The sequence below is a fragment of the Lepidochelys kempii genome, chromosome 1 (assembly GCF_965140285.1).
Source record: "Lepidochelys kempii isolate rLepKem1 chromosome 1, rLepKem1.hap1, whole genome shotgun sequence".
Taxonomy (NCBI): domain Eukaryota; kingdom Metazoa; phylum Chordata; order Testudines; family Cheloniidae; genus Lepidochelys; species Lepidochelys kempii.
In genome coordinates, this window is record NC_136380.1 from 200,482,828 (window position 1) to 200,500,188 (window position 17,361).

The following is a 17,361-nucleotide window of genomic DNA, read 5'->3' on the forward strand; positions in this document are numbered from 1 at the left end:
TATTGGAAAGCGTAGCAGATCCACGAACATCATTCTCCTTTTAATAAACAGGTTCTAATTGGAGACATGCGGGAATCAAAAGTTCAGATCTCAATCCAAGCTTCACCGCTTTAAAATTTACTTTTTCACATAACCTTGGAATCAGGCACATATTTTGTATAATACTGCATACACAGTGTGTGCTGTGTGATCATGTAGTGAATGACCTAACCTTTTACGTGGATTCATGCTGTGGTAACAGTAACTCTAAGGGGCTGATGCTGGCCCCTGCTCCAGCCATGGCTCTGGCAGTGTGTAAGAGTTGTAAAGGAGCCACAACAGACCATGCACTCGAGGGGAATTCTCCCCGAGTCACAGCCGTATGCTGCTCCCACCATCCCGACACGTTCTTAAAAACCTACAGTGATGGGATTCCACAAACTCGCTTGGAAGCCTATTTCAGAGCTCAACTACCCTTAGAGTTAGAAAGTTCTTCCTATTGTCTAACCTAAATCTCCCTGGCTGCAGATTAGGCCCATTACTTCTTGTTGGCCCTTCAATAGAGAACAACTGGTCACCTTCCTCTTTATAACAGCTCTTAACATACTAGAAGACTGTTAGCAGGTCACCCCTTCAGGTTTCTCTTCTCAAGACTAAACATGTCCAGTTTATTTAACCATTCTTCATAGATCAGGTTTGCTAACCCTTTTATCATTTTTGTTGGTCTCCTTCAGACCGTCTCCATTTTGTCCACATCTTTCCTAAAGTGTGTGCCCAGCACAGGGGCCGGCTTCTAATTTCCCCCGGGGGTGCTCAACCCCTGCTCCGCCCCAGGCCACGCCTCCATCCCCGCCCTCCCTCTTCCAACCCCCACTCCACCCCCGCCTCTTTCTGACCCCTCCCCCAAGCGCACCCCATTCCTGCTCCTCCCCCTCCTGCACAGCTGTTCCGCAGCAGGCAGGAGGCACTGGGAGGGAGGGGTAGGAGTTGATCGGCGAGGGCCAGCGGCAGGCGGGAGTGGAGCTTAGCTGCCGGTGTGTGCTAAGCACCCACTAAATTTTCTCCATGGATGCTTTGGCCCTGGAGCACCCACAGACTCTGTACCTATGGTGCCCAGAGTTGGACACAGTACTCCAGCTGAGGCCTCACCAGTGTCGTGTAGAGCAGGACAATTACTTCCCGGGTCTTACATACAACACTCCTGTCAATAGACCCCAGAATGATATTAAGCCTTTTTCACAACTGCATCACATTGTTGACTCATTTTAAAGTTGTGATCCACTATAACCCACAGATCCTTTTCAGCAGTACTACCGCCTCACCAGTTATTCCCCATTTTGTGTTTGTGCATTTCATTTTTCCTTCCGAAGTGAAGTACTTTGCACTTGTCTTTATTGAATTTCATCCTATTAATTTCAGACCAATTCTCCAATTTGTTAAAGTTGTTTTGAATTCTAATCCTGTCCTGCACCCCTCCCATCTTGGTACCACCTGCAAATTTTACAAGCACTCCGTTATCCATGTCATTAATGAAAATATTGATGAGTTCTGGACCCAGGACTGACCCCGGATGGACCCCACTGGATAAGCCCTCCCAGTTTGACAGTGAACCATTGATAACTACTCGTTGAGTACCGTCTTTCAATCTCTTGTGCAACCACCTTATAGTAATTTCCCTAGTTTGGTTATCGCAGTGTCATGTGGGATTGTATGAAAAGCATTTTGATGGCAACAAAAAAGAGCTCTATTGAGATTATTAACTAGTTATTCATGGGCTCTTTCTTTTCAGTATGAATACTAGGGTCTCTAGCCACAAGTCTCCAAGCACTTTACAAATGGCAATCAGCACTATAGTCCTCATTTTGCAAATGGGGGAAACTGAGGGACAGAGCAGGGAAGGAACTTGCCCATGTTCACTCAACAGGTCAGCGGCAGACTTCTATCTCCCCTATACAAACCTGCTATGCCTGATCAGGACATTAGTCCGTGCACTCCATACCCCATCTCCAACCTTGCCCAGTAACTTACATTTCAGAGGAGGGCGGCCTCCGCTCCAGTCCCACCTCCCCAACTCAATGAGGTAGATGATGCTGGGGTTGGGGAAGTCCTTTCCGACCTCACAGGAAATGAACAGCTAGCACCTTGAAACATAAGACTTGACCATCACTATCTTAATGTGCCCAAGCCAATTTCTGCTTCTGCTAATCTAATGACACTGAATTTTAGTAGAGTCACTCCAACATTACCAAGTGTAGAGTTTAGCCTCATAATTATGAGTCGAAATGACAAGACACTGAGCTGATATGTACCTGGAAGGAGAGGGTAGACACCAAGCTGATGCCCAGGGACTTCTGTGAAGGTCTGACCGTGAAAGTGAACCACGTGAATATCTTCTGATCCGCCCATATTCAACAAGTGCCATCGGACCAGTTCATCTTTATACATCCTCAGTCCTTGCAAGTGATATATGATTCCATTAATGGCTGAAAAGGAAAATATTACAAGAGATAAAAGAAACACACTCCAGCTGAGAGATAATAAAGATGTCAGATAGAGTTTGACCAGAGGATACAGATTGGATCTAGATCCAAATGACCCCAAAGCCTATAGCGTTTCAGATGTGGTGTCCTGGTCCATGCCAATCTCTAGTGTCAACATATAATAATGACCTTCTCAGTTTATGAATTAAGTGTCATTGCAAGTGTAGTTGATGGTCATTCAAATAAGCGGGAAGGCTTTCTAACTCCCTGGTGGAAACAAAATTAACAAAAGCCCCAGAAACTCTTGAACAGTTAAAGTAAGATAGTGTTGAAATTTATCTCTTTGAATGAGTCAAACATGAGGCCAGCTTGATTCATATTACGTTTGTGAGCCAAACTAACTCCATAAAGCCTATATTAGAGGGCCTAAATTAAGTTGTTTCCTCTTAAAGGGTCATTATCAAGTGGGTGTTGCAGCTCTGAAAATTTCAAGGAAAAAGCCCCCAGGGTCCCTGCTGGTAGTGGAAAAAAAAAGGTCTAGAAAATATGAATCAAGTGTTAAGCAATATCCAAATGTCTCCCTGAGATTGCAGACAGCCTAAAGCAATAGCTCTGAGAGGCGTGAACTATCCACTTCATCTGAATCGTGCATTGATTCTGAAATGTAAAGGTGATGATTTAAATGTCAGCTTTGGTAACTATTTCACTACTGATCATTTTAGTGGAAACATCCAGCAAATGTGCTTAATCCAATCCCAAACTGCCTCTCATCTCCTCAATTGGGGGATTTAATATTAAAATAAACTAACAGAGGTTACTGTGTGGATGGCAATATTCATTATAATATTACATTCAGGAAAACTCCATTTTTCAAATTTAAATGCAAGTGCCACAGAATTCACCGCCTGCTGCACCTGAGTGCCAGAGAATGCAGAGACCAGGCCACAGGATTTAAGCACAGCTTGCTGTAGAGTACGGGGGTTTGACTGTAATGAGACACACTCTATTAATGTCAATAGATCTGACTTATGCCTGACTTTAAGGACCATATTTTAAAAACGTGGTTTCCATTTTTGCATACCGTCACTTATTCACATGAATAATAGTACTTTACGGCCAAGTTTCCAAAAGAGATGTCCCATTTAGGCACCTAAATGAAGTGATCAGATTTTCAAAAGTGTGCAGCACCCAACACCTCTCATTGTTGGAATGCGGGGAGCTGCTGGGTCCTGAGCTCTTTGGAATAATTGGACACTTCTTTTGGTACCTAAGTGGGAACTGAATTCTTCTGAAGAGCCAGATTCTGTTGTGGATGCCAAGCACGTCTGAATATCCACCCGCTATGCACAAAGCCCCATCTGTGCCAATTAGAGCTGGCTGAAACCAGGGTGTCCTGTTTCATGAGGAAGTTCAAAATTTTTCTGAAACACAAAAATATATTTTTGTGGGAAATGTAATTAAAACTGATGCAATTTTACACCATTTTTTGGTGTAATCAGATCAGCATTTTCAATTACATTGAAAACTGTTTCAGTTGAAATTTTCCTACCAGCTCTCCTGCCCAAAAAGAGCAGGTAGGGCCTGTGCTAGGCCTGGCTGAAAATTCTCTTGAAACTGCTTCTTCATAGAAAATTGATTTTTTTTTAAATGAAATTCTCACAGAAAGGTTCTGTTTTCCATGGAAAACTTCAACTTGTGTTGAAAAACTGAAGAACCAGGGAGTTTACGGTTTTCAGCCCACAACTGAAAACTTCCTGTCCAAAACCTGAAAACTTCAATTTTTTGGCAAAAAGTCAAAATTTTCTGTGGAAAATGTTAACAAAAACATTTTTTCTGTTTTTGTCAAAAGTTTCCACCCAGCTCTAGTCTATATGCATATTCTATTTTTATATGCACAAGGAATAGTGCAAAAAAATTAAATACGTGCATGCAAATGATGTGTGCGTGCAAAGTTGCAAGTGCACCAAGAGAAGCTGGGTTGAGGTCTTTTTAATTCCTCCCTCTTCCCTCCCAACATGGATAACTGACAAAAGGAAACATTAGTACCATGGAATTTGTGGTATTTTTGCACTTCTGAGGTCTTCTCAGTGTAAGTCCCTTTGGAATGCTTATCAAAGTACCAGCTTTTCTCTTCATCAAAGACCATAAAAAGCAGGACAAACTCTTGGGTATCTACTGGCCTGTTACTTGTACTGAGGGTTCCCTTTCGACAGATCAAGATTGGACCAATCAAGCCTGAATGAATATCTTTCTCCTGGAAGGCAATAAATACAAATTACAAGTAAAAGTTAGGGTTTCCCAAAATACTTCATTAATAACAATTTGCACATTCACAGGGGCTTTCATTTGAGGATTTTCCCTTACAAGGGTTAACATCGGTACACAGGAATTGCCAGACTGGATCAGCATCCTGTCTCCAACCATGGCCAGTGCCAGATTTTTTTCATGTTTTTTAAATGCCCCTAAACTTATGGTGCCAGTCTCTGATCCCTGTCTAGTTCTGCAATATCCTTTTTGACATGGGTGGCCAGTTCCAGAGGAAGCTGTACCACTGATTATAAAATGGCATTATAATCGTTTCTGTATTGTTCCCCATCCTATTCTGTATGCATCATAACATTTTGTTTGCTTTTTCAACCACAAGCTGCACACTGAGCAGAGGTTTTCATCCATCTGTCTGCAGTGACGCTCAGTTGATCCTGATCATATCCTGAGTTGATATGGTTAATTTAGAACCACATAAGGTGCAAGTAGTTTCACATTTTCTGTCCAATACGGATTATTTGTACACATCAATACTGAATTGAATCTACTATCATGTTGCCCATACAACTAGCTTGGTTAAGTCTTCACAGTCTTCTCCGGACTTGGCTAACCTAAATTAATTGGATCATCAATGGATATTGCTACCTCACTATTCACCTCCCCCGCTTTCCAGGTCATTAAAAAATGTATTGAAAAACACTGGTGCTAATACAGAACCTTGTGGCCCCTTGCTGTAGCCTTTTGCCATCATGAAAATTGTCCATTTAATCTTACTGTTTATTCACTCTTTTAACCAGCATTTGATCCATGACTATACTCAGCCTTGCATTCTATGATTACTTACTTTCTTCAGTAGCCTCCTGTGCGTGACCTTGTCAAGGGCCTTTTGAAAGTGTACATAAAATATGCCATTTGATTCTGCTTTATCTGCTATTTTACTGACACAGTCAAAGGATTCCAACAGATTAGCGACACAACTTTCCTTTACAGAAACCATGCTGGATAGACCCTATCATACCATGATCTTCCAGATCTTTTATTATTCTATTTGAATGATTACTTCAACCAATTTATCAGGTACAGAAGTAAGACTTAATTAATGAATAAAGGTTGGGTAAAGGTCCCATTTTACAGATGAGGAACCCGGATCCAAGATGTATTTGCACATCACATTGCAAACATGGGGGCTGGGAGAATCTCTCAGCTATGCTATATTCCTAACTAAGGGCCTGATCCAAAAGTCTACTGAACTTAACAGAAAGACTTTGGCTCAGGCCCTACATTTGGGGTAGAGGGCCTGATTCCCCATTGCCTTGTGTAGTTACTGAACTCTATGCAAAGCGGCTATGAAATGCTATCAAATCAGAATTCTCCATCCACTCATGCCAGTGGCAGCAATTTATATTCACTTTGCATAGGCATAAATGATTAGATGAGGAACAAGAGAGTGGTGAATCAGGCCCAAAAGAATAGGAAGCAATGCAAAGTGCTGTGAAGCCAGTATTTCAGCAACAAGACATAGTAGCTGTTATCCAGCAGACTCCAGCACCCTTCTGCTTAGATTTCCTTACCGGGTTTACACCGGAGTAATAGGCCCAGGACCTACAGGCTGCTCCAGGTTGCATAGGTCCAGACCGCTTGGTTGCAAACCATACATAGGTATAGGTGTCATTTGGCTGAACTGCATCATCCTTTTTGAACCAGTCTGGAGACTCATCTTCATAACTGCTTCCCTCAGAGGATTTCTCATACAAAAGCCCATGGGAATGGAGGGAATATGGTCTGGATGCCAGATTTTTAAAATGAACCTAGAAAATAAATACAAGCAGATTCTTGATTAGCAGATTTGGGCCTAAACCAAGATCCCAGGCATAAAACACCCATGAACTGTGTAAAGTACAAATTCAGGATTCAGATTTGTCTACTGATTATGGGCTAGACTGTGCCTGGTTGGAGGTGGGGAGTGTAACTCGTGACACATCTTTACGGGGTGCAGCACACAACTGTGCACAGCTACTAGTATGTGGGGAGCAGGGTAATGGCTCCGCCTACTCCCTGCCCCCTTTCCAGCATTGTTCCCAAGAGGGAGCAAGTTGGGAGCAGCCCCTGCATTCCTGGGAGAACCCCAGTTCCAGCAGGCGTACAATGGGTTGCACAAGGGGGACAGGGAGTCTTTATTCTTTCCTACACCCCTGGCTGGCTGTGTTAGATGGGGCACAAGCTAGTTCTACAGTAATACTAGATCCCAGTGTATGTAGTTCCCACTGATGTCAATGGGAGTTTCTCTAGTATGCATCTCCCTCACCCCAGAGGCGGACTGCCAGGGCAAGGAGCTCGTCTTGTCTCCCTCACTCTGAGGATGGAGTTCCAAGATTAGGGTTGGCTTTTGTCTCCCCCTTTTCTTGCTCCTGATTTTTATGTAACTCCTCATCTGTTCCCTTTATGTACCAGAGAGCCTGGTCAAAGAAGTTAGAGAAAATGAGCAGGTGGCTAACGGTTCGAATGGTGGTCCGGCGAGGCATTTCAATACCAGGTTGAGGTCCCATGTTGGTGTAGGTCATCGCACGTCTGGGTAAACATTTCGGAGACCCTTGAGGAAGCGTTTTGTAGCTGGGTGTGTAAACGTCGAAGTTCCATCGATCTCTCGGTGGAATGCTGAAATGGCAGCAAGATGGACTCTGATCGAGCTCATCGTTAAGCCAGTGCTTTTCACCTCCAGTAGGTATTCTAAGATTAATGGTGGTGCAGCTGAATCGGTCATCAAGCGTCTTCCTTGACACCAGGCGGAGAACCTCTTCCATTTTTGAAGGTATGTGTTTCTCGTAGTCAGTTTCCTGCTGTTTAATAACACCTTTGACTTGTTCCGAGCACTTTATTTCATCATGGTGAAACCATTCTGGAGTCACGCCTGTAGGTGGAATATCTCCAGATTTGGGCGGAGAGTGCGACTGTTGTGTTGAGACAGCAGATCTGACTGGTGAGGGAGAGCTCGCGGGGTGAATATTGCCATGCAGAACAGGTAAGGATACCATGCCTGCCTGGGCCATGTCAGGACTGTAAGGATAACTTTGGCCCTGTCTGCTCGGATCTTGTGTATCATGTGTGATATCACTGGTATCAGTGGAAACACACACATGAGTTGTGCCTCCCATCTGATGAGGAAGGCATCCCCCAATGACCCTAGTCCCAGTCCTGCTCTTGAGGACAGAACATTGCACTTTTGCGATTCATTGGGGATGCAAACAGATCAATGATGGGAGTGCCCCACCATTTGAAGATTGAACTCAGGACCTCTCCATTCATCTCCCATTCGTGATCCTGGGAAAAGTAGCTGCTGAGCGTGTCTGCTGTTGCATTCTGACAGCCTGGCAGGTAACATGCTGAGATGTTTACGTTGTGTTGTATGCACCAATTCCAAAGTCTCATGGCTTCTGTGCATAGGGAATGTGAGCGAGCTCTTCCTTGCCTGTTGACGTAGAACATGCAGGCGATATTCTTGGTCATAATTCGAATGGATTTGTTCCGTATATGAGGTAGGAAGTGTCTGCAGGCGTTGCTGACTGCTCGTAGCTCTAGCAAATTGATGTGCAGTGGGAGTCTCTCCCGGAGACCATTTGCCTTGTATTGTGTGTTGACTCATGTGAGCACCCACCCTATCAGTGAGGCATCTGTGGTGATCACTGTTGTCAGGGGTTTCTGTTGAAAAGGGATACCCATACAGCTATTTTGTGGCCTTGTCCAGCATTGTAATGAGTTGAGGACATTTGGTGGAACTGTGAGCCGTTTGTGTAGGCTGTGCTCGCTTGGTATGTATTCCATGCTTAGCCAACCTTGTAGACTTCGCATATGCAGTCTTGCATGCCACACCATGAACATCGTGGCTGCCATGTGTCCTAGTAATTGTAGGACAGTGTGAGCCTGAACTTGAGGACTGACTTGTATCTCTTAGATGAGGTTTGTGAATCTGGTAAGGGGTAATGACGCCTTGGCTTCTATGGCGTCGAGGTGTGCCCCGATAAAGTCTAGTTGTTTGACTGGGTTTATGGTTATTTCTGTTCGTTTATTTGTAGACCCAGCTCCCAGAATAGTGTGATAGTGGACCAGACTGCATCCATTGTGTCTCGTAGAGTTGGGCCTTTGATAAGGCAATTGTCCAGGTAGGGGAAAATCATAATCCCCTGTTTGCGCAGATGAGTCGCTACCCCCGCTAGAGTTTTTGAGAAGACTCTTGGTGTCATGGATAGGCCGAACAGTCATACTCCACTTTGGAAGTGTTCTCGTCTTCTGTGAATCGCAGACATTTCCTGTGGGCAGGATGAATGGTCATATGGAAATAAGCCTCTTGGAAGGTTGAGGGCTGAAAACCAGTCCCCCTGTTGCAGCGCCGGGAGTATCATACCCAATGTGAGCACCTTGAATTTTTGGGATCTGAAAAACTTGCTGAGCTTCTGTAGATCCAGGATGGGTCTCCATCCCCCGCTCTTCTTCTGGGTCAGGAAGTAACGGGAGTAGAATCCCTTCCCTCTGAATTGTAGTGGTACTTGTTCCACGGCACCTAGCTGTAGAAGATGATTGACTTTTTGTTGTAGTAGGTGATCGTGAAAAGGGTCCCTGAAAAGGGACAGGGAAGGGGGTAGGGTAAGTGGGCAGGAGTTAAAGGGAATAGTGTATCCTGACTTGATAACTTCCAACACCCATTGGTCTGATGTTATGGTGGCCCAGATGTGATAAAAGAGCTGGAGTTGATGGCCAAAAATTGGGGATGGGTCAGACGTGAGCACTGTTTCATGAGGGAGGTCGTTCAGACCCTCGACCAACTTTTCAAAATTGCGGTTTTGGAGGTGCTGCCTGAGAAGTCGGCACCAGAGACTGAAGTTGTCGCCGGCGTTGTGATCATTGATGCTGGTATTGTTGCCTGTTTGAGGAGTCTCTAGGTCTCTGAGATGGTTGGTATCTCCTTCTCATTGCAGGGGGGCTGTAAATCCCCAAAGTGCGGAGCGTTGCCCAAGAATCCTTCATTGAATAAAGGACCTTGTCTGTTTTCTGAGAGAAGAGTTGTTCCCGGTCAAAAGAGAAGTCCTCTACTTTTGTCTGGAGTTCTTTTCGTATCCCCGAGGATGGAAGCCATGAGGCTCGGTGCATTACAGTGGCTGTGTCCACCGTTCTGGCTGCCGTGTCTGCTGTGTGCAATGCTGCCTGAAGGGCTGTTTTGCATCTGAGCTGGCCCTCGGTGATGATGGCCTGGAATTGTGTGTTTTTCTTCTGGTAGCTCAGAGGTGAGCTGGGCAAGTTTCCCATAGTTGTTGTAACTGTATTTGGCCAGTAGTGCAGAATAATTGGCCACCTGAAACTGAAGGGCGCCGGAGGAATATACCTTGCGTCCGAAGAAGTCAAGTCTTTTGTGTTCTTTGTCATGGGGTGTAACCTTGAATTATGGCTGTTTGTTATGGTGATTTACTGCCTTGACAACTACAGAGTTAGGAGGTGGGTGCACAAATAGAAAGTCTGCCCCCTAAGATGGTACATAATATTGTCTATCCACTCTTTTGCAGGTGGGTGAAATAGAGGCAGGTGTCTGCCAGCCTGTCTCCGCAGGATCCAAGAGGGCCTTGTTGATGGGAAGGGCAATCTTGGAGGTAGATGCAGGTTGCAGTATTTGTACCAGCTTGTGCTCGTTTATCTTTATCTCCTCTAGCGGGATGTCTTGGCTTTGCGCCACTCTCTCAGACTGCTCTTGAAACTGTTTAAAGTCATCCGCTGAGGTTGGCGGTGGGGGCATAATCACCTCATCTGTGGAGAAAGATGAATTGCGCACAGGAGATGTACCATGGTCTGTGCCCAGCTCTGTGTCCTCTTCCCCTTCCTGTGTCTCCAAGGGTTGTGGTGTGGGAGATGCTGGGTTAGAGCACAGTTCACATCTGTGTGCCGTGGACGGTCTAGAACGCTGACCCTATATGCGCTCCAGGGTTCCCAATGCGCCTACTGCACTGGGAAAGCCATAGGAGGGTACATCCATGGAGGTCAGCACCAACTGATTTGTCAGTGCAGGCGTGTTGCCTGAGACACTCGGTGCAAAGTCCTGTTCTAGTGAGCTCGGTGCTATGGAGGAGGCACGTTTTTGTCGATGCCTCAACTCTGTTTCTCTTGCTCAGACCTCGGCAGTGCCAGGGATGCCTGGAGCATTATAGGTGCTAACCTGAGAGGAAGATGGCATCAGAGGCAGTGTCCTGACAGGAGACCACCTCTGTTTTCGCAGACCTCTCTGTGGAGACGTCTGAGCCCATTTTTTTGGTTTTTCAGAGCGTTGGTCTCCTTTTGCATCCTGAGGAGCTCCCAAAGAGACTGTTTGCTTGTCCTCCTCAGGCTGGAGGGACTTCTCCATCAAGATCATTTAAAGCTGGAGATCCCTGTCCCGCTGGGCTCTGGCTTTCAGGTTGCTGCAGTGGGAGTATTTCTAGGGAATATGCCCCTCACCCAGGCAGCGTACGCATAAAGAGTGTCCATCTGAAAAGGGCATGGCATCATGGCAGGAGCTGCATCGTTTGAAGCCTGGAGACCCCAGCATTTTAACTAGTATCGGTCCCTTAAGGGGGGTGGTGTTGGGGAAGATTATTCCACCGCCTCAAAGATCTCATTCACAGGAAGTGTGCCCTTTTGTAATATTCCCGTTACTACTAACTATAATCCCTTGTATTGTATTTATTATTTTTATTGCTTCCCTGTCATCCTTAGCATTTATGTGATGGCCGGCATCTTGGCCACCATGCCGGGATTGACGTGGGGGCCTCCAGAACTGAAAGCATGAGCGGCTACCATAGCTGGCTGAGAGTGTGGGGGGACTGTGAAAACTCCAATCCTCTAAGAATTGGCTCAGAGGGGGGACCTGTAACACATACTGACCAGTGAGTTCCATTTACACTAGAACTGCTCAACATTTTTACATCAAAATATTTTTATGACAAAAAATGACTTTTCAGACAAATGTAAACATTTTCATTTTTGTTTCAGGTTTTTCACTGAAAATTTTTTTTCTGTAAAAAATTCAAGTTTTACTTGAGTTTTGGGGAAAATTTTCAGTTTTCAAAGAGCAATTTTTTTTGTAGAACTAAAAGCAGTTTTTGAAACCCCCCCCCCCCCTTTTTGGTTTTGTGTTAAAAAACAAAGCTTTTTTGCTGGGAAGTTGAGAGAAAATATAAATTTTACAAGATGTTCCACCAAAAATGACTGATATTTTTCAACCAGTTCTCGCTCAGCCCCTTCAGATCCTTGCAAGAAACCTTCATGTACTAAATACCTGAAGCCTTGACTTACTTGGATGACATCATCCACCTCAGCCCTGATAACAGGACCCAGGATACCCAGGTGTTCTTCATATTCCCCTTCAGGCTCCCGAGTTGTAAAGGTACTATCCACATAGCTTCGGAAAATCACTTTTTTGTATATTGTGTTGCCCCTATCATGGCTGGTTCTGTCATTCCTCACTGTGCTGAGGGGAGCATTATGCAATTAGAAAAATTATGGAATTAGAACATAATGGAACATAAACATCATGGAATTAGAAAAACTGACATCTTATGATGAAAATTAGAGACCTACACATAAAAACCCCTCAAGATGTAGTCTGAGAAACAGTTACATTTACCGTTGGAATGCTTTGGAGGAAAATGAATCAGCACAAATGTCAGTGATTCACCCTGAAAATGTATGATCCAGGGTATTAAAGTGACTACAAAATGATATCACTACATTCCATTTTTCTCCTCAGTGATTCCACACCAGATTTGCTCAGTCTGTAAATCCTAAAATAGTTTTTCTAACCACCAGTGATGAAAATTTTCTCTAATATCTGAAAATCCATCTGGGCTATTTATATCTCTTACACCATCATCTAGAAGAAACTGAATCAGAACTTAGAGTTTTGGTGAGGCAATAAGAATCCAGCTCCCTCCCCCACAGATATATCGATTCTGGAGAGCTAGTGGAAAAAAAGGATGTAATTAGTTATCAGCTATAATTCAGAGCCGTATGAGGAAGTGATGCTGACAGCTCCGTGAGAAGGTGTCACCTTTGCATATTTGTCATCTGATCACAACCATATTTAAAAATGCAACTGCTCTGTGAAGAAATAGGAGTTTAGTCCCTCAGAGTCACCTAAGGTACATCTACACAGCCCACAGCAGACTCGGGCTTGCACTACCGAACTAAAAACAGCTGTGTCGACGTGGCTCAGGCTTTCAAGTCTAGGGATGGGGGTGGGAGTCAGAGACCAAGTGCCAGCCTGTGCTTCAGTTTCAAGCACTGTCTACACAGCTATTGTTATAGTGTTAGCACAAGGCCAGGTATGTTGACCTGCACTTGGAAGGCTTGCTGCTGCAGACTGTGTAGATGTACCCTTAGTGGAAAGAGCACTACTCCTCCAGTGCCTAGAGCAAAGGCCTGGGGATCATCTCTTTCTCATGCGGCTCTGAATTACTGCTGATAACCAATTACATCCTATATTTCCATTAGCTCTCCAGAGCCGATACATCTGTGGGGGAAGGAGCTTGATTCTTATTGTCTCACCAAAACTCTAAGTGCTGATTCAGTTTCTTATGGTTGTAGGTTCTATTCTCAACTCTTCCAAAGACTCAGGGACAGATCCTCAGCTGAGGGAAGTTGTCACAGCACCATTGATTTCAGTGGTGCTGTCCTCATTTATATCAGCAGCTGAGTATCTGCCCTACACAGGGCAAATCATTTCAGTATTTGAGCTTCAGGATTTTTACACATTGAGAACTCAGAGCCCTCTGGGCACTCTTGCAAATACAAATAATGAAGGTGGAGCTTAACCGGAGTCCTACATGGGGAAAGTTGGGAAGGGGGAAATAGACAAGTTTGTCAAGTAGTCTGAAGATACAATTTGAAAAATATACAATTCGGAGACTGAATTTGCTGTAGTGAAACTATTTCCGCTCCTATCCTAAATCACGCAACAATGAAAATTCAGGCTGTGCAAATATTTTTGTGGGTAGCAATTTAGGGGAAAAAAGGCAGATTTTGTACAGAAATATGCAATGACTGGTAATTTTGCATGATTTGATTTGAAATTTCAAATTTCTAAGAGGTTGAATTTCTCTCAGAAAAACCGGATTACAAATTCCTGTTGGGAAATAAAGCCACTTTTTCCAAATCAAAACAAAATGCGAACATCTCAAATTTGGGGTTCTTGTGCAATGGTCCAATCAGTTCTTGATCTCTGCTAAGACTAGCAACAGGGGGTTAATTAGATTCATCTGTAGTGGTGGTAGTTTGCATGATGTGGATACTTATCTGCTGGGAATTGGACTGAGAGCCAAACTACTCATTTTGTACTGGAGACTGAATAAAACTTCAGATGGTGAGAACTATAAGGTCTGAATTTTCGGTGGGGCCTAAGGGTGTAAGGCACCCAGCTCCATTGAGATTCCCTTAGGTTACTTTGAAAAATCTCCACCAAAGTCTGTACCTACCCAAGATTAATTCAAACTGGCAACTTATAGGCTCTCTCTTGACTGAGTTCCAAACCATTCCAGCCACACATACTTAGATACCAAGCTGAGGTATTGATGTGGGCCTCATTACTGTAGTATCTGTGCACCTCCCAATCTTTAATGCATTTATCCCCACAAAAGCACCTGTGAGGTAGGAAAGGACTTTATCTCCATTTTACAGACAGGGAACTGAGGCACAGAGAGACTAAGTGACTTGCCCAAGGTCACACAGGAAGTCTCTGGCAGAGCTGGGAGTTAAACCCAGGTCTCCTGAATTCCAGGCTAGTGCCCTAAAGCACTGGTCCTTCCTTCCTCTTCACCTACTGCATTACAGACTGTTAAATGGAACAGCACTTGTGTGATTAAGAAATCCCCTAATCCCTCAGCAACAGTAGCTTTGCTGTGCGACAGCTATCTGAATCAGTGGCCTGGTATTCAGCAACAGGGTGTGAGGCAACAGAGAAGAAGAATTAGGTCCAACCTTTTCTTTAATCCTCCATAGTCCCAGAAGACCTCTTCGGCTGCAATGTAGTATCTCTTCGTGGTCCCTCTGCTGCGGAGATAATGCACAGCAATGTCATCAGGGTTACGGACATTATTAAGGTTGAATCTGGGGTCCGTTGTATATGGGTCATCGAATTCTACGTATGCATATGAATATGAGTAATCTTCAATTTCCTCACTGTCAGAGCCTCCTGGAACATACTCCTTGTAGTCCCCATTCCCACTGGGAAGCCCTATGATGATGGGCTTAAATTGTCTTGGGGTCAGCGTGTAGTTAGCTCTGCTTGGCAAAACCGTGTGGTTGGCCTCACTGGGCAATTCTGTATTGTTGGCCTCACAAAGGGACACTGTGTGGTTGGCCTCCCTGGACAATAATGTGCAGTTTTGCTCTCCAAGTACCTTTGGGGGTCTCACACCTCTGGGTGTCAATGAGAGATTACTATACTTTTGATTATGCTTTTTCCTCCTTCGGGTCTTGATGAGAGTCCCAGAGGTACTCAGCGTGCCATTCACATTTCTCTTTTCCCCTTTCAGAGTTGGATGCTTGCTCCTTACTTTCCCATGACCCTTTATAAATGGTGAGTAGCCTTTGAATTTCCCTTGCTTCTTCTTATTCAGGGATACACTCTCTCTTGTAGGCATTGTAGCATTTCTGGAACAATTCTGTAATTTATCAGTAGCCTGAGCTGAATTTATCTCCATCCCATAACTCTCCTTCCCAGAGGCCAAATTCCATTTCTCATTCATAATTTTAGATGGAGACTTAATACCCCTTGGCGACAGCTTTCCCAGCATGTCCTTTCCCACCACTGGGCTACGAGTAGGAATTAAGATATCCGATGCATAATCTAGAGTAAAATTTCTTTCTTGTTTATCTTTGGGTAGTTCTAAATCAGAGACATTGAACATGTTTAACTCATTGTTTTCCACCCTGTGTCCCACAGCAAAAGTCAAGTTATCTGCATGTTTGGGAAATTCAGCATTTTCTTTCTTGGTTTCCTCCTCCTCTTCCTCCTCCACATCCTTGTCTTCAACATATTCATTTGGAAGTTGGTCAGTCCCTAACATATCTGAACTGGAGATATTCTTTGCATGGTGAGCAGAAAGAGGTGCTCTGTCTGAACTGGTGTTACCAAGAGAAGAAAGACTTTTGTTTTGCTGTATACGATCTAAGAGGGCTTGCATCTTTTTAACGGCGTAAAACGTAGTCTCCAGCTGGTCTCGCCTTTCCCTCTTTCTACTGAAATTGTATTCTCCTCCTGAACTTTCCACTTGTGGTTCCTCTGAACTGAGTGTTGCAGAGGAGGGTGTCATGCTGTCCCCTCTGTCAGGTAACAGTTCTGCTGCATCTTTTGTTTGGGCTTCTTCCCTGGTCCTCAGTAGTTCACCTGCAAGTGTTTTTTCATAATTTCCTGACATCTGACTGTGATTTGCTTCATAGTCACTTTGGTTTCCAGCTTTAGATGCCAAGTCAGGACTTACTGCTGTTGTGGTGACTGGAGATGAATGTTCTTCTGCTGCCACCGTGTAATTTGTATGGACGGACCCAGCTTCGGTTGGGAGAGGAGCAGTGCTTTGAGTTTCCAAGAGCTCATCAGTGTTCAAGGTATCACTGTTCTCCATGAATGGCGGATCTGAGCCAGGAGCCACATCAGCCCTCAGAGTGCTGGTGCCAAAGTTCTCATCTATGGCCAGAGCAGTAAGATTCTGCATTTCTTCCTGGACCATTGATTTCTTCCCAAATGTCCGAAGTCCCAAACTTGAGGCCAGAAAATCTTGATAATCATAATAATCAGAAGATTGCTGTTTTTTTTCTTCTGTTTCTCCTTTAGTTTGGGGTGAGGTTACAGGCACATTTTTAAGAGTCTTCTCATATGAAAAAACTATGATTTCATACAGGGCATCCTCAGAATAATAATCTATATCTTTTTCACATTTGGCATCTCTAAACCTCAGCGTCATGCCATGGCTCATCTCAGGGGAACCCCAGGATGCAAAAAGCCATGTACCTGCAATTGGAAATAAAAAGTTTACTACATATTACTTGTAGAGCTTAGTATGTACAGCACCCCACAATATTGCTCTGGTCCTTGTTTGGGATTCCTAGGCATAACCGTAGGAATAAATCATGAATACTGAATACAATTGACCCATAAAGTTCACAGACAGATCTGGATCTCAACTTCCCTAAAATTTAGGGTTATTTGGTTTCAGGTTTTTGGTACATCCCATGATAGAAAGGGAGATAAGAGATCAAAACTAGATGGAAACAAGAGGTTTAGATAGGGATCCAAATTTTGGGAGTTTGGGTTATGTGTATAAACGTATGGATGAGAGAATACTGATCATAATAAAAATCCTCAAAGGCATTTTAAACCATTTCAAAATCAGATATGTTACAATATTTTAAAACCCTCTAGAGGGAGGAAGGTCTTTAATAGGACAGTGAAATTCCACATTTGGACCTCCAGATTGGCCTACATGAGAATAAATGGGCACACTGCACCAAGTGACTCCAGGCTCTTTGCATTTCATGGCATGTCCCACAATAAAACATGGGAGAGATGGACAAAAAATGGCTTTTACCTGAAAAAGATGCCAGGTGTAATTTTCTACCGCCTCTA

At 44.1% G+C, this 17,361-nt stretch overlaps 1 protein-coding gene across 1 annotated transcript in view; it reads right to left on the bottom strand.

Moving 5' to 3' along the window:
- F5 (coagulation factor V) overlaps positions 1–17,361 on the bottom strand; it is a 65,906-nt gene that overhangs the window by 13,686 nt on the left and 34,859 nt on the right. The window contains exons 13-17 of the mRNA XM_073308245.2: positions 14,715–16,746; positions 12,036–12,210; positions 6,296–6,532; positions 4,506–4,713; positions 2,289–2,462 (exon numbers count right to left, since the gene is read on the bottom strand). Of these exons, the coding sequence (XP_073164346.2) occupies positions 2,289–2,462; positions 4,506–4,713; positions 6,296–6,532; positions 12,036–12,210; positions 14,715–16,746 (2,826 nt within the window). The remainder of the gene's footprint in view (positions 1–2,288; positions 2,463–4,505; positions 4,714–6,295; positions 6,533–12,035; positions 12,211–14,714; positions 16,747–17,361) is intronic.